Raw genomic sequence first — 19,988 nt, forward strand, 5'->3', positions numbered from 1 at the left:
CCAAGTACTAAGCTAAACTCCCCTCCACTTAACCCATTCCAACTAATGTTATTTTAGCTCATTCAACTTACATAAACTATCCTTAATTTTATCGGTTGAATTTCAACCGCTGGGCGAACACTAGTATTAATAATTTACTTACCAACCCTTATTGTATATTACGATATAAATATGAAGTGGAACAAGTTGAAAATTTAATTTAACGAAAGCAAAAGGCTGCGGATATTAATCTTCCTGCGAAGAGGAATCACAAGAAATAAATAAAACTATCAAAACCTACCTTTGATAAAATTAAGTTTTCTTATATTTCAATTTGTTCATTTTCTATTACAAGAAACGAGTTTATATCACAATGATGTTTTTTTGTTTTAGTTGTATTTTTTCTTTCAGAGGAAATACGAGGATCAGACGAGTATAGTAAGTGTGACCTAATGTCTCTATTAGTATCTTCTCGCGAATTTTTTCGAACGACTTTTTTTTGAACTCTTCATGCTGGCTTCAAAAGCATCTTCTGATAGTGGACCTATTGGAAGATTAAAATATTCAATGATTTCAACCCCATGGACTAACATTTTGTGCACTGAACTGGAAATCGAGCTTGCGAACTTTTTCACAAACTTCTGGGCTTCTATAGAATTTCTAAGCGCACTGAACTTAATTTCCGAGTACGAACCTCAAACTCAGAAATTTTTAAAACAGGTGCCACTATAAGAAATATTGGGAAATATAGACTAGCGCTTACCAGCAACTGGAAATTGCTTTAATTAATAACACAAACTGTCCTGAAGTAAATGGCAATACATAGTTAAACTGCTAGCATATGCTAGCTTTTTTTCTTTTCGTTATCAAAGTTTCTATTTTCTTCTTTTCTTTATTTGCACTTAATACCCTTTCTTATGAATTTATACTCATAAACGGAAAATTAGAAGTGAATGGGAGAGACACATTCTTTTGACATAATGCAAGTCGAAAATGTTGGTTCAAATCAATCCGCAATAAAGTTGGATGTTTTGCCCACAAACATTGTAATTTTGCGAGTAGTCTCATTGTAAAATCTCATTTTAACAATTTCATAGTTTCGGCTTACATTTATAAAATTCAACGAAAGCACGTACCTATTTCGGCTGAGTTATCCATTTTCGGTTATCTAGTGTACAAAATAAACGCAATTTAAATGAGTTTGTACAACATGGCCATTAATGTAGCGATAAGTTGTACAACTTGCCAGAAAATCCAAATTTTTTGATCTTTCATACAACCAAGACATAAATTCATTCAACAGGCCCACAAAGGGTGCAATCTAGAGCAAAACAACATCAAGTTGAACCAACGGTCGCTACGTTTATGGCTTTCTTTAAGAAACATCGGACGAAAATTTCAACTGCTCCTGTAACACTACCTTATATAAGTTGGCCTTGCTATCATCCTCACATATGATCATCAGGGAATACCAAGCACAATGACAAACATGAACAAATGTACAACAAACACATAATTTTTTACAATCAATATAGTTCGCATTTATATCAACGAGCAGCTTATTACATTTGTTTCCGTTTGTACTATATATGTGCATATATACATGTACACAAACATATGTATGTACGTACACAAGCATATGTACATTAGACTACATCACCAAAAAAAAGTTGCGGTTTTTCCGCCGGCATTACAAAATTTATTATATTTTAAAATGTCCACCAAAATATTTCGGAAAAATATTAAGATTTAAGTGAGCTGGACCGATTTGAAAATACCTCCAAAAATGTAGTTTTTTTATGAATAAAAATAGTTTCTTAAAGAACTTTTTGAAAAAAGTCCCCTCAGATGACAAAACAGATTAAGCTTAAAAAATCTGCATAAAAGTATTTAAAAATCTTTTCAACGGAGTCGTAAGAATGAGATTTTTGATGCTGTTTTTTTACATGCATACATTCATACGTGCATTCAAACATACATATATACATATGTAGGTATTCGTACCTAGGGTTGCCAGATTTTGAAACGGAGAAAGGAGTACAATTATATTTTCGATAGAAAAAAAGCAGTACATGACATAAAACAGGAGTACAATTTCTTTTTTTAAATTTGTGTGCAATTTATTGTTANCCATTAATTAGGTACAAACAAACAAAGATATCTTAGAAATTTTTTTCAAAGCAACAATAAATTCGAAAAATAAATAACTATATGGGTTGGCTTTCCAATAGGGACGGTTGTTAAAGAGATGGTTATCGAAGGGGGAGTGGACGTGGCACCTTTTCCGACCTTTTTGGAGAGGGCATGAACCGCCATTGACAAAAATGTTACTCCCGATCACCTAGGGCCCCTATGGGTCCCCAGGGACCCCTTAGAAAAATGACAGCGCGTAAAATAATAACTGTCGCACAGGTTTTTTGAAAAATAAAAGGGTTCTTTATAGATTTTGTGTTTTTTTGTTAACTTTGTAAATATTTTACTTAAATTTTATAAATTGGTTTTAAAATTTTAATCCTGATTTGAATTTGCCAGCTTTGGGAGAGAAGTACATGCGGCACGAACCTCTTTTTCAGGTGTATTTTTTCTTAGATGTTGTATAAAAAAGGGGGGAAAAAACTGTATAGGGTTGGTCGAATGAATGTCCGTCCTAGTCACCAGTTTCGAGTCTTTTCGATTGCTGAGTCTGAGGCCTTATGTTGGACAAAAGGCGGAGTATAAAGGACCCAAATGGGGGAAATTAGCCTATGGTTACAGAAGATATGTAATAAAGTAACCGACGGAGACTTGCGCTTTTCTCCCAACGTCTTTACTGCCGGTAAACCCAAATGAAGGTTAAAATTTAAAAACAAATTAATAAAATTGAAGTAAAATCTGTGGATAATTAACAATAAACTACTTCATCGCAAAATCTATAAAGGCCCCGTTTATTTTTCAAAACAAAAAAACTGTGCAACAGATATTATTTTACACCCTGTATATGATAAAATATTAATAGCTGGCAAAAGGAGTACAAAAGAAATACAAAGCAAATAAAGGAGTACATTTCCACACATTTTTGGGAGTACAAGGGGGGACATTGCAATAAAAAGGAGTACGTTTACTCCCAAAAGCAGTACGTCTGGCAACCGTATTCGTACCCGTCATGCGTCGCTTTAATTCCNGCAACAGATATTATTTTACACCCTGTATATGATAAAATATTAATAGCTGGTAAAAGGAGTACAAAAGAAATACAAAGCTAATAAAGGAGTACATTTCCACACATTTTTGGGAGTACAAGGGGGTACATTGCAATAAAAAGGAGTACGTTTACTCCCAAAAGCAGTACGTCTGGCAACCGTATTCGTACCCGTCATGCGTCGCTTTAATTCCTTTTTCCCCTTCCCTATACTACCCATATCTTCCTTCTCACTCATGTAACGTTTTCAGTTTTAAAAATTTCACTCTCCAGTTTTGCGATACCGCCGCCTAAGAAGTTTCACTGCAAAAATAAAAAAGTATTGTAAAGTGTTTGTTGTACAATAAAGTTGATTGTATTGCAATTTTGTGATCTTGAGCGCTTATCTAACAATCCGGCGATACGAACCCAGGGGATTTTGGTGAATCCGTTAACTAAACAACGATAATCGTAACAAGATCTGGCATTCCCTATTTACTTATTTGGCTCGAAAGGGATTGTCTCCAGCAGCTCTTATATTTGCTTTTGCAATTCATTTTCAAAAACTGGCCGAATTTCATTTAATTTCTTATGTTTGGACGATTGCGTTCAAAAATCTTTAGCTAATTTATATGATTTAATACCTGATATTTGCAAAATTTCATTAAATTTAGCAATATTTTTTTTATTTTCCAAAACAAGTCCCAATGACTTCCATAAAATCAACGATCGACTGATCTTCGGCCCCTTCGACTTCCACCTCCTCAGAAAGTTCATCATAGGTTTCACTTAAATGTTGCTTATCTACTAAAGAATTACTTCTTTTACTATTTATTCTTAAAGCTGCAGGCGATAATCGCTTGCAAAAGTTGACTTGCTGTCTACTTTAAGGCAAGCGATATTTGAATCACCAATTGAGCAATGTTGAATCGCCCCGAAAATCGCCTTATGCAGCTTTAAGCAACAAACTGAATGAATGAAAACTGAATTTTTTTTACAAATTCCTTTTGAAACAGGACGAAGCTTATTTGTGGCTTCCATTTTAACGGGTTACTACAATGATGAAAATCAAAACTTTATCAAATGTAAGAATAAACTAGAAAGTTAAATAAGAAAACAAGAAAAACGCATTAAAAGAAAACGAACCAATTTATCAACTGATTCTGATTATATTATGATATAGAAAATTTGTATTTGCTTTGAAAGCAACCTTGATGGAAATTAAAAAAAATTTGCTCAGATATCAATTAACTTTGCTTTTTTTTGTTTTGCTTAAACAGTAATTACTCAAGTTCTGATTAGTAAACATTTTTTTGTTTAGTCAGGAACATGATTAATCAAAAAATTAATCTAAAATCTCTATTATTAATGAAACTACATTGTTGTGGGACATTTTTGGCTTTCCTATTTAAATATTACGAACACAAAGTAGGTAATTTTAGGCAATTTTTAATGAGAATCCACGAACGGTTTCGGGCATCAAAATGACACTTTCACATACATTTGGCGAAATAAATGTTCCTTGTTTTCATATTAAAGCTGGTCTGTAGAGTTAAGCGGATATTTCAAACGAGCAGAAATTTGTTGCTTGAATATTTTGAGAAAAGCCATCTAAATATGCATTTTTACTAACATTCCACATAAAAGCATAAAAGTCTTAAACCAAGCTTCGGGCAACACAAATTGTATGGGGAGATGATAAGGAGTTAGTCAAGAAGTGTGGCGGCAGTGTTGCTTGTGTTGTTTCTTTTGCTATAATTTTCAATTATCTGCAAGTTCATGGCTTCAGCATTTGTGCAACTCATGCGAACACCTCGCTTCGAGGGCAATAGAGTGTTACAGCCGTTTTCACGTAATCGTGCTTGTATTCTCGTGCAAGAAAAACAGTTCTACCCACTTTTATGCGTCGTCAAAATGCGCAACGTATGTATGTATAACGCAATGTTTCCCAACCAATGGTCCACGGACCACCAGTGGTCCTGTGCAATGAAATGGTGTCTGGCGATGAGAACCTTCTCTTTCACACAGAAGTTCGCTCAGAGGAGAGATTGAGTTGTTTCCAAGTGAGAGAGAAATAAAAGATGCCGAAGATAATAATTTCATTTCAGTTCATTTATTAATCAATGCATTAGTACAGTAAGATTAAGAAATCTTTTGTAGTACAACAGTAATCTATATATCGCACACGATCTTCAAAAGTGACACAACTCAAAATTACCCATTCGTCAGAAAATGCGAAAAATTATTTCGTAACGCATGCTAATCATTTGGGCAAAGCAGACTTTACCTCAGGTTTTTTAAACAAAAAAAAAAAATGTTCTAACTTTTGATTAAAGGTAAATAAAAGCTCTGTGCACATTTTTATTGCATTATACCAATTTTTGAGTTGTGTCACTTTCTAAGATCGTGTGTGATTTATTAGGATGCTTTTTTTCGGCGAATATATTTTATTTTACCCCCACTTCGAAATTTTATGGGAAATACCTGAAAGAATTTCCCTGAAAATTTTAGCCCTTAACATTTATTAATTATTAATATTTAAATTATTAAGTGCATTAGCAGCCACGGAAATAGTACCCGCAGACTTTATTTTCTTTTTGAGGGCCTAATTTCCATTTTAAATGCTTTCAGATACCATTACTATTGTATTCAATTATTTAATTAAAGCTGATTGGATGGCTAAGTTTAATTAAAGGTTTTGTTTTCTCCTAAAAAAAATTGTTTGTGTACATATCTACGTGGTATTTAAATCAAATATGCAACGAAAATAAAAAGAGAAATGAACACTAGAAAAGGTTAAACTTATACTCTTAACGATTTGGCGGCAAAGTGAACATAAAATAACTGCATTAGCTACTACTCAAAATTGCACCCTTGCTTTGCTCTGCATAGCATTCTGACAAAAAATTCAAACTGGCCAGTATCGCCCAATTGTCGAAATTCGACATATTTTTTTATAAGTCCCTCAGCATACTAAAAGATATAGATCTCTTGCTAATGTTGTTAGGCGAAGAGATATATATACACATCCTTGTAAAAATAATTAAAGTTCTAACTTTAAAAAATAAAACCTTATTGCATATCTACAGGCACAAGTAATTTATTTGGTAATTAATTTTTGAATTCGACAAAAAATTTTAGGAGCATACATTTACATACTTACTTAGAGACACATTACTTTTCGAATAGGTGGCAACGCTAATAGAAATATTTTCAAACTAGAACTTTTAAAACTCTTTCGTTTTACTCTCATATTGTTTTTTTAAACTTGTGTCTAATTTGAATAAATTCGACTTTTCAAACAGGGAGGATGCCTCTCTTTAAAAGTATTTTCAAACTAAAATCTTTTTAAACCTCTTTCGTTTGACATTGTGACACATATTTTCTTTGACTATTTTAAACACGTGGCAACACTGCTAAATATAGTTCAGAAATAAATATTTTCCAAACCCATTTCGATTGATACCCATCTTTTAATAATAATTCATTTAACGTATTAAATAATCTGGATTTAACTTTTCAACAGTTTTCTCTTCAAAACACCGCAAAAATTCTAAATCTTCAAACTAAAGATTTCTTCAAGAAAATTCTTATAAAATAAACCTGCCTTGAACCCTTGAAGATTTAAAGTTCTTGTCCCCAAAAAAAACCAAAAAACAAACACTGCTGGCCAGTTATGTTGACACCAACCCAGTAGTAAAACACTGCCTTGCTTACGGATATTTTCTCTTGGCGCTTGTCACATTTGCATGCACAAATCGACTTAGACAAGTTCTTCTGTTCAATGAACTCAAAATGTGACGCATTGAAAATGTAAGCCATGATTGGAATTAACTATTAATATTATGTGAAAATTCATAACTGCCATCGGCAATAAAGAAAAACGATACGAAAAAATGGTTTGCATTTTAATTAACTATTATGTTGTTGGTAAGTAGTGTTAATACTTATGTATCTATATACTGTCGGTGAGAGCCATGGAGAGTGCACTGAGGAGCATGTTTTTCCGCTACAACTAGTTGTTCAGGTCAGCCACATTCTCTTGGCGCTTTCTAACATTTTTGGATTTGCAATTCAATGCTCTGACTTGGAAATAAAGTTTATGTATTTCTTTGCCATTTACATATTCATCTTTAGGAACAGTTAAATAATTTAAAAAAAATTCATACTGCTTGTTACTTAAATTTCGTAGATTAGCAGTTAGTGGCAAGTTCGAAAGAAATATAAGTAAGAACGTATGTACTTACATATGTATTTCCCAGATGTTTGCAACAACAACGATATGAGACAACGGACAGCTTGGAGTTACTTAGCATTGAGTTCACATCGCTGAATTCAGTTGGCGGAAAGAGCTTAAAGTGGTGCGACGCTTGAAAACTGTGCGCATTTGGAAACTGTGGAAATTTAGAAATTTTTTAACTTTATACGAGTACTTTTGAAGAAATTCCCTGAATAAAATGTGAAGGGAAGTGTGACCAATGGAATACAGAGTGAAAGAAGATAAAAAAATAGCTGAAGAAAGTTAAAGCTACGGAAGAAACAGTAAGGAAAAGAAGAGCTATTGAATAGGAAACTGATTTTGTTCAAACTGCAGGAGGCAAAAAACTGAATTGTCACTGCAAATCTTCCAGCATTGTTTGTGTATTTTGGTAAATGATAAGTGATTAATTTACACAGTGAGGAGAAATAGCTTTATAAAAAGGTGGTATGTATATTATGTATACATACATACATAGCTATACATATGTACATACTAAAATGACCAAAATAAACTGATTGTATGTGTGTACACACATAATATATATATATGAAACGAAAAAGCTGAAATAAGGTGAATGAGATTCAACTTTCTTAGTTTTCTCCATTAATAAAATTTAATTTATGCATACTTCTTGCGTAGAACTGTTTTATCGATTTATTTAATCCATATTGTAAAAGCGGACCGACCCGCTCTCGCATGTTGTGCTTGCTTGCTTGCTTGCAAATGTTTTGCGTGTTTGTGCTAGCAAAGGAACGTTGTTGTAAATATGTATGCATACATACAAGCAATTGAAATATTTGTGTCAACTTTTCCTATCGCGTCTCCGATTTCTGATTTCGTATTGTTGTTTTTACAATGTAGTGCTCATTGACAACATTATAACTTGTTTGATAGTAGCAGCGGTTAAGGGTTCTTTCTTATTATAATCGCTTTTATGATGATTTTTAGGTGTTTCACTTCTCTTTCACTTGTATTTAGGTTTCCGCTTTATATTGGTTTATAGCTTATCGTCGTTCATTTCCATCGAAAAATGGCCATAACTCGCGTACATCTTTACGTAAATATGTATATGCAAATATATATATGTATATATGTTTAGGTTTCCTGTTTTTGGACCTGCATGTCACATTTAAATTCGGTGTGATAAACACATACATATGTACTTACATACATACATATGTAATAAAGTAGACGCTTCTCACCTATTGTGAATCGAAAGACTTAGGAAGCGAACCTGGTCACATTAGAAATAGCGAAGACATTCCTATCGAAGTATTTTCTGAATGAAAATGAAGAAATGAAATGAAGAAATGAGTTTATTTAGTGAAATAACACAAACGGCAATAACGCAAATTTGTGTCATTTCCCAATTGAATGTGAAATAACAAAACTTTGCTTTATTTCATTTCTCGTTGAGCAATAAGACCAACTTTTCAACTTAACAATTGAGTAATAAAGCCAAATAGTGCACTTATGATCACACATACATATGTATCTCGGTAGCCGCTCGTACCAATTTGTACCAAAGTCGGTATGGTTATTGTTCTTGCCACATAAAAGCAAAACATCGAAAATTATTGAAATCGGACTAAAATTACCCCCACTTTTCATATAACGGTAAATTTCAGAAATTCTTGAAACTTCGATATTTCGAAATTTAAGGATGGTAATTTACTCAAAAGTGATACTAACAACAATCCCTTGAATAGAAGTAACATTATTTGGAATTTTGGAAAATGGGCGTAATGCCGCCCACATATGACTATATATAAGTTAATCTCATTATATCTAACTGAACGTTCTATCAAAAATGTTTAAAATAGGGGTAAGACCACCATGCAGTGGGAGTTTTCGGAAAGGCGAAAAACATATACACTTAGGTCTTTTTATATGCGGTACATGCGTTCCTCAGAAAGCCGCGTAAAAAAAAGTTCTTTACTTTCATACAAAAACCGAGGATGCATTCCAGCATTTTCTAAAACCGCATAAATTCAGATACTCAGCACTTAGTATTCCATGTAAAACTGAACATTAATCAATTAAATAAAATTGTATCTGTATTTTAACCAAAAACAAAAAAAAAATGCCACAATAAATACTATATGAATTATGTAAGAATACAAAGACAAAATACTTATCAAAAGCATTGTCTGTTACAAACTGAAAACATGTAATACAAACTCTCAAAAAAGCAAAATCGCTACAGCGAAAAAATTGTTTGAAAAACCGCACAAATCCAAATCCGCATAAAAAAAACGCATAAAAAGAGACCTAAGTGTATTTGATACTTGCGCCGGGTATTTAATGTTCTGCCTGGCCCGAACTTAGACTTTCTTATTTGTTATAAACAAAAATTGTATCAAATGAAACTGCTGTAGTTTTCATCTTATGTGCTTAATGCTTGTCACAAATACATATGTATGTATGTTGTTTCGTGCTTATATGTATATATAGTAAATTTTTTAGCAGCGCCACATCTTTATTGGAAAATTCCGAGAATCCAAAAAGTGGTACAGCTACAAGCGGCAGGGCATGATTTTAACTCGACCTCCTCCCTATTCCACGTATAACGGTACATCGTTTAGAGGTTTAAAAATATTTGCACAGGTGTACCGAATTCTTGCAGTTTTGAAACGCGCAAGACTTTTCTTTTAATATTCTCAACCAACTTCACCAACTTCAAACATTTCTTTTACATTTTTAAGAAATACAAATGTTTGCTGCTAGTGAATGTGGTAGCATGATTTTAGTTAAACGTCATAAATTTGTTAAAAGTCAAATGGTCGGCAACAACAACGAATGCCAATACATGAAATTACCTTCTATCTTTGTATCATAGTTTCGTTTATATTCTTTATGGGAGTCTCATAGCCATGGGCGTAGCCAGGTAGGGGCAGGGGGGTGCTCGAGCCCCCCCTAACTTTCAAATTTTCCTTATATAAAATAGTACCCTGAAATGCCAGCTTAATAGGGTTCCTCAATGTTTGTTCGAATCATTTTTAGATCAAGTTTTCGGGTTTCTTTATTTAATGTTCTAGAAATAGTCAATTACAAAATTAGTTTTGTTAACCAATTTATAAGTTTTCTGGTGGTTTTAAGAGCTATGTTTTTAATTTTTGCATGATTAATATCTTACTGGTTTTTGTAATGAACGCAATTTCATAATCAACAGAAGATGTGAAAATTATGACGCAAAAAGTGAAGAAATAAAGGTTTCGAATTTATGTATGCACACAAAATGCCTTCCAAATTATTTCCTCTGCCAATAATAAAAAAAAAACACTAAATCGGAAAAATGCATTTTCTCTAACCAACAGTGATGCTCATCGTCATATTGAAAGTTTTAGCGTCCAAGTTGTTACGGTCGAAGTATTTGCGAGGCAAACGAACTGCCGTTTGTCGTGAAAAGGCATTTTTCATTAAATGCAGCGCTTGCAGCTTTTCCAGTAGCGGTGGCAATTGCGAAGCAGGTGGTTAGTTATAACTGCCGCCTCCATTTGTGATGCAAGCACTTAGAGCTTTTCTTCAAACTTCAATACATTGCTGAAGAAACAACACTTGTGAATATTTTCACTTTTAAAGGTCAAACGACATTACGATTTCGCTAGCGCATGTGGCCGGTATCCGCTTTTACTGTTTACTTGTTTACACTCAAGTGGCAAGTAAAACTTGTTTCTCGCTAAAACTTAGTTGCCTGCGGATGGATGACCGCCTCAGCTGGGATAGAAAATTGTTGACAATCTGCATGGCTGCCATATAATCGTTTGAAAAATAGGATATTCTTTGTTGGTTTATCGCTCGTTTGCTGGAAGAACGTCATAATTCCAAAAATCAAATAAGGAGTAAGTAAATATGGTCGAATTCAGAAGTGACATGGGCCATTTTGGAGTTTAACGTTAAACCCTACTCATAAACATGGATATAAATTTCGTTAAACTCAATTTAAACACCACTTTTTTGGTGCATATGGGCATCCAACCCTACATATATTTTGATTCAACTTGGTCGTACTGAAAATCAAAACAAATGGTTCAAACCAGAAGACTGCCATCTCCCTTAAATTAAGTAAACAAATAAATATTTGGCGGTAAAAGATTTTTCTAAGCATTTGGACGAGTTTTATTTATGAGAAGCTTTTGGATAGTAGAAATCTATGAAATGCGACGGACGGCGCAAGGCAAGGTAAGCGTGGAGTCTTGCGACGTCTACTACAGTTGTCACGTAAAAGAGCGCAAATTCGGTCTTGGATTTGTGGTGGGAGAGAGACTCCGTCGCCGAGTACTGGCCTCCATTCTAGTTGACGAACGTCTAGCCATAATTTGCATCATATGTGCCGATGTCCCGATGAAAGAGAAGGACGAGGCATCCAATGATATCTTCTAGCAGCGCTTGGAGATAACATACGAGCGCTGCCCCGCTATCGGAAAATTCCGCCTCCATGACCAAACGTCCGATAACGGGCTGCTGCTGATCGACTTCGCCGGGGCCTGAAGCATGGTAGTATGTAATAATGGGTTCAAGCATGAAAAGATCCATCAAGCAACATGGCTGTCTCCAGATCGAGCAGCGAGACACCAAATCGATCATGTTGTAATAGACGGAAGGCACGCTTCCAGTGTTTTAGATGTACATACGTACACTCCGAGGGCTAAACAGCAATTCGCACCACTATACGGTTGGAGCCAAAATACTCACCCGCCTGCGTGCAGCAAAAAATGTACCACAATGCAAGGAAAAATCTCAACGTCGAAAAGCTGCAATCACAACAGACGGCCAATTGATACGCCACTCGACTCGCACACCTGCTATGAGTGAGCACTCTTCAACAAGCCGACATACGCGAGCAGTGGAGCCACATTTCCCGCTCATTACTGATATGAGGAGTGTGAGGAAGCTGCAAAAAAAGGTGCCGCCTACAGGGCCACGCGGCGATCGGGCGCAACGCGAGCCACGTGGAATCGTTATAAGTAACTGATGAGGGGAGCCAGACGTATTTGCAGCAACTTATGTAAGAGCTTGAAATGCTGGCTGACAGGAAAACCCCCCGAAATTTTTATCAGAGAGTTTGGCGAAGTTTTCAAGACTCCTGTAGGAATAACCATGGCGATCTTGTGACCGGTCTCCAGAATGTACTTGAACTGTTGTTGTGGGGAATGTTGAACTAAAAGTTGTGGAGAAGACGAACCCGAGCCCCCAGTCGATGGCGATGGAGTCGATGTCCCAGCGCCTGACTATGTCGAGGACGAATCGCGATTATGCTGACGAAAAATAACAAAGTTGCTGGAGTTGACGGCCTGCCTGCCGAGCTATTCAAGTACGATAGTGAGGAGCTGACGACTGAAATTCAAGTTTTCTCTGGCCAATCCACAAGACAGGGGACCCCGCCATGTGCGCCAACTATTTTATCGAGCGTGATGTGTGAAAGACTCAAGCCCACCATCAATGAACTGATTTCGGCTTACCAGTGTGGCTTCAGATCTGCCAAATCCACCATAAGTCTTGTATTCGCAACAAGCCAAAACTTGGTAAAAACCAGTGAGAATAGGATCGACACATATCTTCTATTTTTTTATTTCAAATTCGCTTTCGACAGCACGAAAAGAAGTTGTCTTTATTTCGTGGTGTCTGAATTTCGTATCCTCGCGGAACTAATACGGCTATGTAAAATGACGTCGAGCAATACCACCAGCTCCGTCAGAATTGAGAAGGATCTCTCCTAGCCATTTGATACCAAACAAGGTTTCAGACAAGGTGACTTCCTTTCGTTTGATATCTTTAATCTGATGTTGGAGAAGATAATAACTGTCGCTCAGGCACAATACTTTACAAGAGCGTACAGTTGCTGGCGTATGCCGACAATATCGACATTATTGGTAGAAATAAGGGCTACGTATGTTCTGCCTTCTCGGTATTATAAATAGAAGCAAAGCGTGTGGGTCTGATGGAGAACGAGGACCAAACGAAGTATTTCCTATCATCTCACAAATAGTCAGAGCATAAACGTCAATGACAATGAAAACATCTGATGAGGCGGCTCTTGGAGTTTAGTGCAGCGAATCAAAATACAACGGCTACGCTGCCTGGGTCATGTCGTACGAATGGACAGAAACGTTTCAGGTCTGAAAGTATTCAAAGTGACTTACGATGGTGGAAGGTGAAGGCCCTCACTGCGATGGAAGGACCAAGTGGAGAAGGACTTGGGTTCGCTTGGCATTTACAATAGCCGTCAGTTGGCACAGAAGAGAAATGACGAAATCCTTGGCGGTGGTACCAGGGGGGGGGGGAACGGTACATGACGGTAGGAAGTTTAGTTTGGGTTAACATAGGCTGGGGCTTTCGATGCTTCCTCCTCGAAAAAAACATGCGCAGTAATAAGTTAATTATTAAAGCGACGAATAGTTTTATATAAACTTTTGTGAACTTCTATTTATGTGTTTTTGTACAACATACCTCTATAGGTTACAATAATTTTAAGCTATAATAAATTTTTTTTAGTAATAATTATTGGTTAAAAAAAAATTGTTGTATGGGGAAAAAATCGACGTCACTTAATCAACTAACCGTTTCTTTTCTACTTATCCAACTAACCGCTCCCAAACAACTAGACCACATTCGATTTTTCGACTAGGGGGTTTCTTTCAGAAACATTTTTTTTATATTCTTTGAGTGCCTATGCTTATTGACATAACCCAACCGCGCTAGTTATGGCGAAAAAGTATCACTATTCGAATAATTTCGTTTTAGGAAAAGAAATAGAATTTTCACTATTACTATCTGGTTAGCGGTGAGGGAACGAGAATTTCAGTATCACTGACTAATTACGCTAGTTTACAAATCTAGGCAAATTTGGTGATCTGCGTTTTTAATACCCATTTCCTTTCAACAGGTTTGTTCAAAAATGTATAACCACTAACCATATAGTATATATATAAATGCATTTCAAATTTCACTACCACTATTCGAGTAGCGAAATGCTCAGTGCATTAAAAATTTAGTACAGTGTGCCCAACCCTGGTATATATACATACATAAGTTTTCGAATATCATTTTACTTACTATATCGAGTTTTTAATTTTAATTGAATTCATTTTCAGGTTCTTCTCGAGATACATATCAAGCATGAGGACGTATCAAATATTTCGTTACCCTCTCTGGGCTACTCTCTACTGCTTAATTTATATAGTTTTATCAGCTGACGAAGATTTGGCTGACTTTGATTTTGCCAATCCCAAAGAAATCGATTGGAATTATGATACTGAACAAATTGCAGACCAAACACATAATACTGCGGGGCAAAGTTATATAAAATCATCGGAAACAATCGTTAATCCTGAAGAGGAGGAGAACCAAATCTATCCATTCGATTGGCGAGAGAATATTTTGAAAAATGCTTTGTCGAAAGCATTGACGAATGCTGCATTGCGTCAGAAATTTGTTGAAGTTATGCCGATATTACGAGTACTATCATCCCAACAGCGCCTAGCATTGTCCGCCCTCATATCAGCACAAATAAGTGCCAAAGGAAACAATGGACTCAAACTACAACAGGTGAGTAAATAACTCAGGGTTCAGGATCAGAGGACAAATTTCGCTTTAACCACGCATTTGCCATTTTTTTTTTTAATTTTTACCAAAGGTTCAAATGATGTTCGGCAACGACGAAAAATTGTTATTGCCGATTGTATTTGATATTGCAAATCTAGTACGCAACTCGGCACGCAAATATTTGGGCTTCGAACTTGACGTACCAACGCACAAGCCAAACGAACAACACATCACTATCGACCGGCGCATTGACGATTTATATAACGTAGAGTTGGCGGAATTTGACAACAACACAAACAGCGAATCGGCATTGGACGACTTTTTCAGCGAAACTGGTGAGGAGATGTTAGATCCGCAAAGTATAAATGAGGAATTACAAGAAGCCGCCAATAAAAGAGCAGCGTCGCCTATTAAAACAAAAAATATAATTTCTTGGAACACAAAACCAACAAATATAGGTTCCACAATAGCATCCCCGAACCGAACTAAGCGGGAAGTTGCGGCGCCTGAGTTTGTCCACAAACTAGTTCGTTCAATGCCACTTTCAATCGATGAAGACAACAATAGTCCCGATGGCCCCGAAAACAATATCAAACTAAACACGTCTGGCTTTTTTAGTTCCAAAGATCTAAGTAGTGATCCTTTTCCCGGTAGCACCACTACAATGGAAACTTTTTTACCAATAAATGAAAACAAACAAGTTACCGGCAGTCAATTGCCATCTACGCAGACATATCAAGAAGTTGAGGATCTCGCGTTTGCCAGTTTGAACGGAACGGCGGTTAATTTGCAAGTCGCTACGGAAACGCCAATTGCCGCTTTGGACGAACTATTGCCAAGTCCCGAGGAGCTTATAGCAGGGCCACGATATCGCATTTCCAGCAATAAAATGCCATCCGGCCGACCTAAACCACCAACTGTAAAACGAAAACGCGTACAAGTTTCGCGCATGCGTTCAAAAATAGCAGCACAGAACAGCATTGGAAGAGGTGGCAATGGTGTTGCACCACCAAAAAAATGCGAACGGTTTACTTCCTCTATGTGTATTCGAACTGAAGATTATCCGCTGTAAGACCCTAATTCCTCTTCACAAAAAGCACATTAAAAAACTAAGCTCTAATTTCTGATTGGGGGAAAGGTGTATTTTGTATAATTGAGTTCTCTAAGTCCTATTATTTTGACAACGGTGGAGTATTTTAGTTTACTAATAAATATAAATAATTGGCTTGGTTTTGTTCTTTGCCATTAAATATTAATTAAATCGAACGTTAGCACATTTGTAATGGGTTCCCTTGTTGCACTTCTTTCTTCGCTTGATCTCACTACTACCACTTAAGTATTTTTGTAAAAAAGTTGACTGTTCACAAATTTTTAATCTGACCAAAACAATGACAGGGACCAGATAATGGGCAGCATTCGACGGCACAAGAATGCCATGACGGCGCTGTGGGCAGACTATCACGAAAAATCTGCTCAGCTAGATATCACTGATGATTTTGATGACTACTCCATTCGTCGGTCAGTGGAAGCTCTTTAAAATATACTTGCAAGTATAGAAATGAAATTCCAATTTGACTGAAATCTTTTTTAGCCGAGAGGACGACGCTACTGGAGGTGGAATGTGTCAAAGTATCGTTCGATATGCGCGCCCTCAAAAAGCCCGTTCTGCTTCCGGAGAGTGGAAGTACATAGTCAACACTGGGCAACATACTCAAACCTTGCGGCTGGAGAAATGCACGTAAGTCTCCTCAGTGTTTGTTAATTCCTCAAATAGTCTATCATATAATGATATCATATGTGTCTTATTATTTATGATAAAACCGTAGTACGCCACAAGAGAGTTGTTCCTACTTGGCACGCAGTTATCGCTCTCACTGTGCTCAGGTCTACAATTATCATCGTCTTCTTAGTTGGGATAAGACCAGAGGTCTGCACGTTGACATTTTTAAAGTACCTACTTGTTGCTCCTGCCAAGTAGATGGTTTCAGGCAGCAGTTTCCTCCCTTGTCTGGTAGCAAAGTAAAGGACTTCACTCCGGCGGTTGGTGCAGAAGTTTATTCAACTATAAATGAGGAACTAGACTACAATGATGATCAAGATGAAGATGTCATAAATTACCGTTTTAATAATGGTTTTAAGGGCAAACATAAAAAACATGACACTGGATATGACAACAACGAGGTACTGCTTGCTAGCCAAAGCGTGCGAGCCAAGCTTCTATCTCCAAATCCAACTCTCGGATCATATTTGAGTCCACCCAGTGGTGAAGAAGAGTACGAAATTTTTGACTATAAGAAACAAAAACATCACCATCAGCATTTCGGTTCTTCTTCTAGTGACTCGTCGGTATCAGCTGCTAAAAATGCAATTAGGAACTCGGTACGTCGACGTCCTTATACGAGCCTGGGTACAGCGAACGTATACAACGAAGCACGAGTGGATTTGGACTTTTCGCCAAGTGAGCTGCACCCGGAAAAAGAGGTAAACTTATCTGGCGGCTCATTGGCCAATCCTAATAAGCGAGTTCCACAAAAACGGCAACGTATTCATTCTGTGCCCCATACAGCTACCGTCAGCAACTTATTCACCAAAGCAGAAAAGGCGGGGCCAACCATATCTACCTTCGCAAGTAGCTTTCCAATGGAAGTTGGAATCACAACCCCGGCAACAACGACCGATGCGCGTGGAGTTATCGGAAATCGAGGCAGTATTGCCACCTATCCCTACCAAACGTCAGCGCCGGGCTCCGGTTCCAATAGAGCCTCTCAAACCCAAGCCAACAATAGCAAAATCACCAGCAGCGTTTATAGGAATAGACAATTTGCCAGCAATTCAGGGAAGAAGCAAAAGACGCGATTCCGTTCAGCAACAGCAACTACACTTCCAGCACCGGCGGCAGCAGCAGAACCATCCCCAATCGAGCATTCGAACCAGTGGAGTGTATTCAAACATAAACAATCGCCGCCAGCGCAATCCTCACGTGCTCCTCCCTACCATGTAAACTCCGTTTATCGTCCTGAATATGATGCAAAGAATGTTGGCAACGACATCGAAATTAGCTTAACTGATTCACAAAACACGGTTCAGGCATCATCTGGCCCTGGCCCAAAACGGATAAATTATAGCTATCATCCTATTATTGACTTTTTCCAAAATCACAAATACTCTGCAGCTGAGGCAATAGACGAAACAATTTCGGACAAGAGTGAAGAGGTTGCTGACAGAAATGGGCAAATTTTTCCCCACACGATAACAAAGTACCAAACATCAGATCAATCAAAAGATATAAGCAGCTATCAACCCCATGAGCGTCGTATTGGTTTTGGAGCTATGTCAGGAAGTGAAAAAAGTGGCATAGTTTTGCGTGACAGAGCCGGTAGTAGTGTGGAGAGAATTAACAATTCGAATACTGATGACAATACTTGGCATCCGGTTGTCGTGAAGACGATAGGGCTTCCATAATTACTCGAATGCACTACAAACCGCATCTGAAAGATATATTGCCGAATTTGCAAATAAGTGTGACTTTAAAATAATAATTGATAATCTCTTACCCCAATGCCAAGAAATTGTTCGACAAATGCTGCATTAGCGTCTAATTTGTCACCATACTGTCTGGAGGTGGGCACGGAACTAAGTATTTAAACCCAATCCCGCCCATCCCGAAATTCGATTTACATATCGCACACCGTCTCCAAAAGAGTCACAACTCAAAATTTGGCATTTTTGAAATTATGCGCTAAAAATGTACGCAGAGCTTTTATTTACCTTTCAGCAAAAGCTGGAGCAAATTTTGATTATAATTTGTTAAAAAAACTAAAGGTAAAGTCGCCCTTGCCCATATGATTAGCATGTGCTAAGAAATAGTTTTCTGAGCATTTTCTGACGAACGTATTATTTTGAGTTGTGACCCTTTTGAAAACGGTGTGCGATATGTATGAATATGTGCCAGAAAAAAGCAAAATTCTAAAATTGCGGTTACAAGTTAATCATCATTTAGTTCAAAAATATTTTAAGAGTCATTTGAATTTTAACAGAAATTTTTGTCTCTAAACAACAATTAATTGTTAAAAAAATAATAATATTAATGCGTACATACATATGTACATATGTATTTGCAGATCAAACATTTTGTAACAGAAAAATTGTATTGTACCAACAAGAACTGGAACGGAACTTTATTTACTGCTTAAAAAATTTTTGTTAGCGGTGCAGAATAACCTCTAACAACAATCTGCATGGATATAATAAGTGCAAATGTGCATTAATTTTTTAATGTTTTAATGACGATGACGGAATATTTATTATCTGCTTTGACAGCTACTGAAGACGCATTTGTATATTTGGCGGAAGTTTTCAAAAAATCTGATATGTCACTTGAGTAAATATACACTTATCACACATACATACATACATACACTGTCGGAACAAAGTATTGGCACATCAAATTTTTCGCAATATATGCAACAATTTTCGTTCTAATATTTTTCCGCTAATTTCGTATAAAAATATGGTTCATTCTACAACAAAAAACATCAAAATACAATTCCTAAACTTTGTGCAAAACTCGCGAAAATTCTCAACTTTTTAATCAGATTTTTTTTTGAGTATGCAGATTTGTAGCCCAATCAATTTTATTATAATAAAGTGCAAGTTTTAAGTAGCTAAGAACTACCGTTGATTTTTGGCAATTTTTTTTTCACGCAGTCTCTTCCATACAAAAAATTCTTTTCGAAAATACTTTATATGGAAAAAAGTTAGTCAGTTAGGCTGAACACATTCTACTTGCCAAGCTTATTAATTGTTTGATGAAATCACCGTCCCCCGACGTTTTCAAGGAAGAATTTTCGAATTTTTGGAAGTTGCAGGTTTTTCAAGAGTTTTGAGAAAGAATTTCCGTTCCGTCCCGCACGTAAATTTTTAAGGACCGTCTCAATCCTTCCATCCCGGTCCTTTTGAAATTAGTACCGTGGGTCTCGAGAATCCCGCCGACCCGCTTCCCGTGCCCACCTCCAATACCCTCCTTTACTAACATATTTTACTCGT

General features: G+C 36.6%; 1 protein-coding gene across 5 annotated transcripts; it reads left to right on the top strand.

Moving 5' to 3' along the window:
• Positions 1 to 7,488: 7,488 nt before the first annotated feature.
• On the top strand, positions 7,489 to 18,665 carry LOC108369834 (uncharacterized). 5 transcript variants are annotated; one of them, XM_017625025.1, is made up of 7 exons: positions 7,489 to 7,678; positions 14,492 to 14,945; positions 15,034 to 16,010; positions 16,338 to 16,460; positions 16,534 to 16,680; positions 16,769 to 17,215; positions 17,279 to 18,665. In XM_017625025.1, exons 2-7 carry the CDS (start codon positions 14,517 to 14,519, stop codon positions 18,402 to 18,404), a joined length of 3,249 nt encoding a protein of 1,082 aa, XP_017480514.1. In that variant the 5' UTR covers positions 7,489 to 7,678; positions 14,492 to 14,516; the 3' UTR covers positions 18,405 to 18,665. The 5 variants fall into 5 exon arrangements, with proteins under 5 accessions (XP_017480514.1, XP_017480513.1, XP_017480515.1 ...); XM_017625024.1 differs by having other exon boundaries at positions 15,034 to 15,370; positions 15,401 to 16,010; positions 16,769 to 18,665; XM_017625026.1 differs by having other exon boundaries at positions 16,769 to 17,423; positions 17,509 to 18,041.
• The last annotated feature ends 1,323 nt before the right edge of the window (positions 18,666 to 19,988 follow it).

The sequence above is a fragment of the Rhagoletis zephyria genome, unplaced genomic scaffold, assembly GCF_001687245.7.
Source record: "Rhagoletis zephyria isolate East Lansing unplaced genomic scaffold, Rhagoletis_zephyria_1.1 Rzeph_scaffold_03874, whole genome shotgun sequence".
NCBI classification, from domain to species: Eukaryota; Metazoa; Arthropoda; class Insecta; order Diptera; family Tephritidae; genus Rhagoletis; species Rhagoletis zephyria.

Bases quoted from the DNA above. Each gene is read 5' to 3' on its own strand.
- LOC108369834 (XM_017625022.1), top strand. From the start codon at position 14,517: ATGAGGACGTATCAAATATTTCGTTACCCTCTCTGGGCTACTCTCTAC. The intron at 16,011-16,337 runs GTAAGACCCTAA...AAACAATGACAG, and splicing joins CGAACTGAAGATTATCCGCT to GGACCAGATAATGGGCAGCA. The intron at 16,461-16,533 runs GTCAGTGGAAGC...AATCTTTTTTAG, and splicing joins GATGACTACTCCATTCGTCG to CCGAGAGGACGACGCTACTG.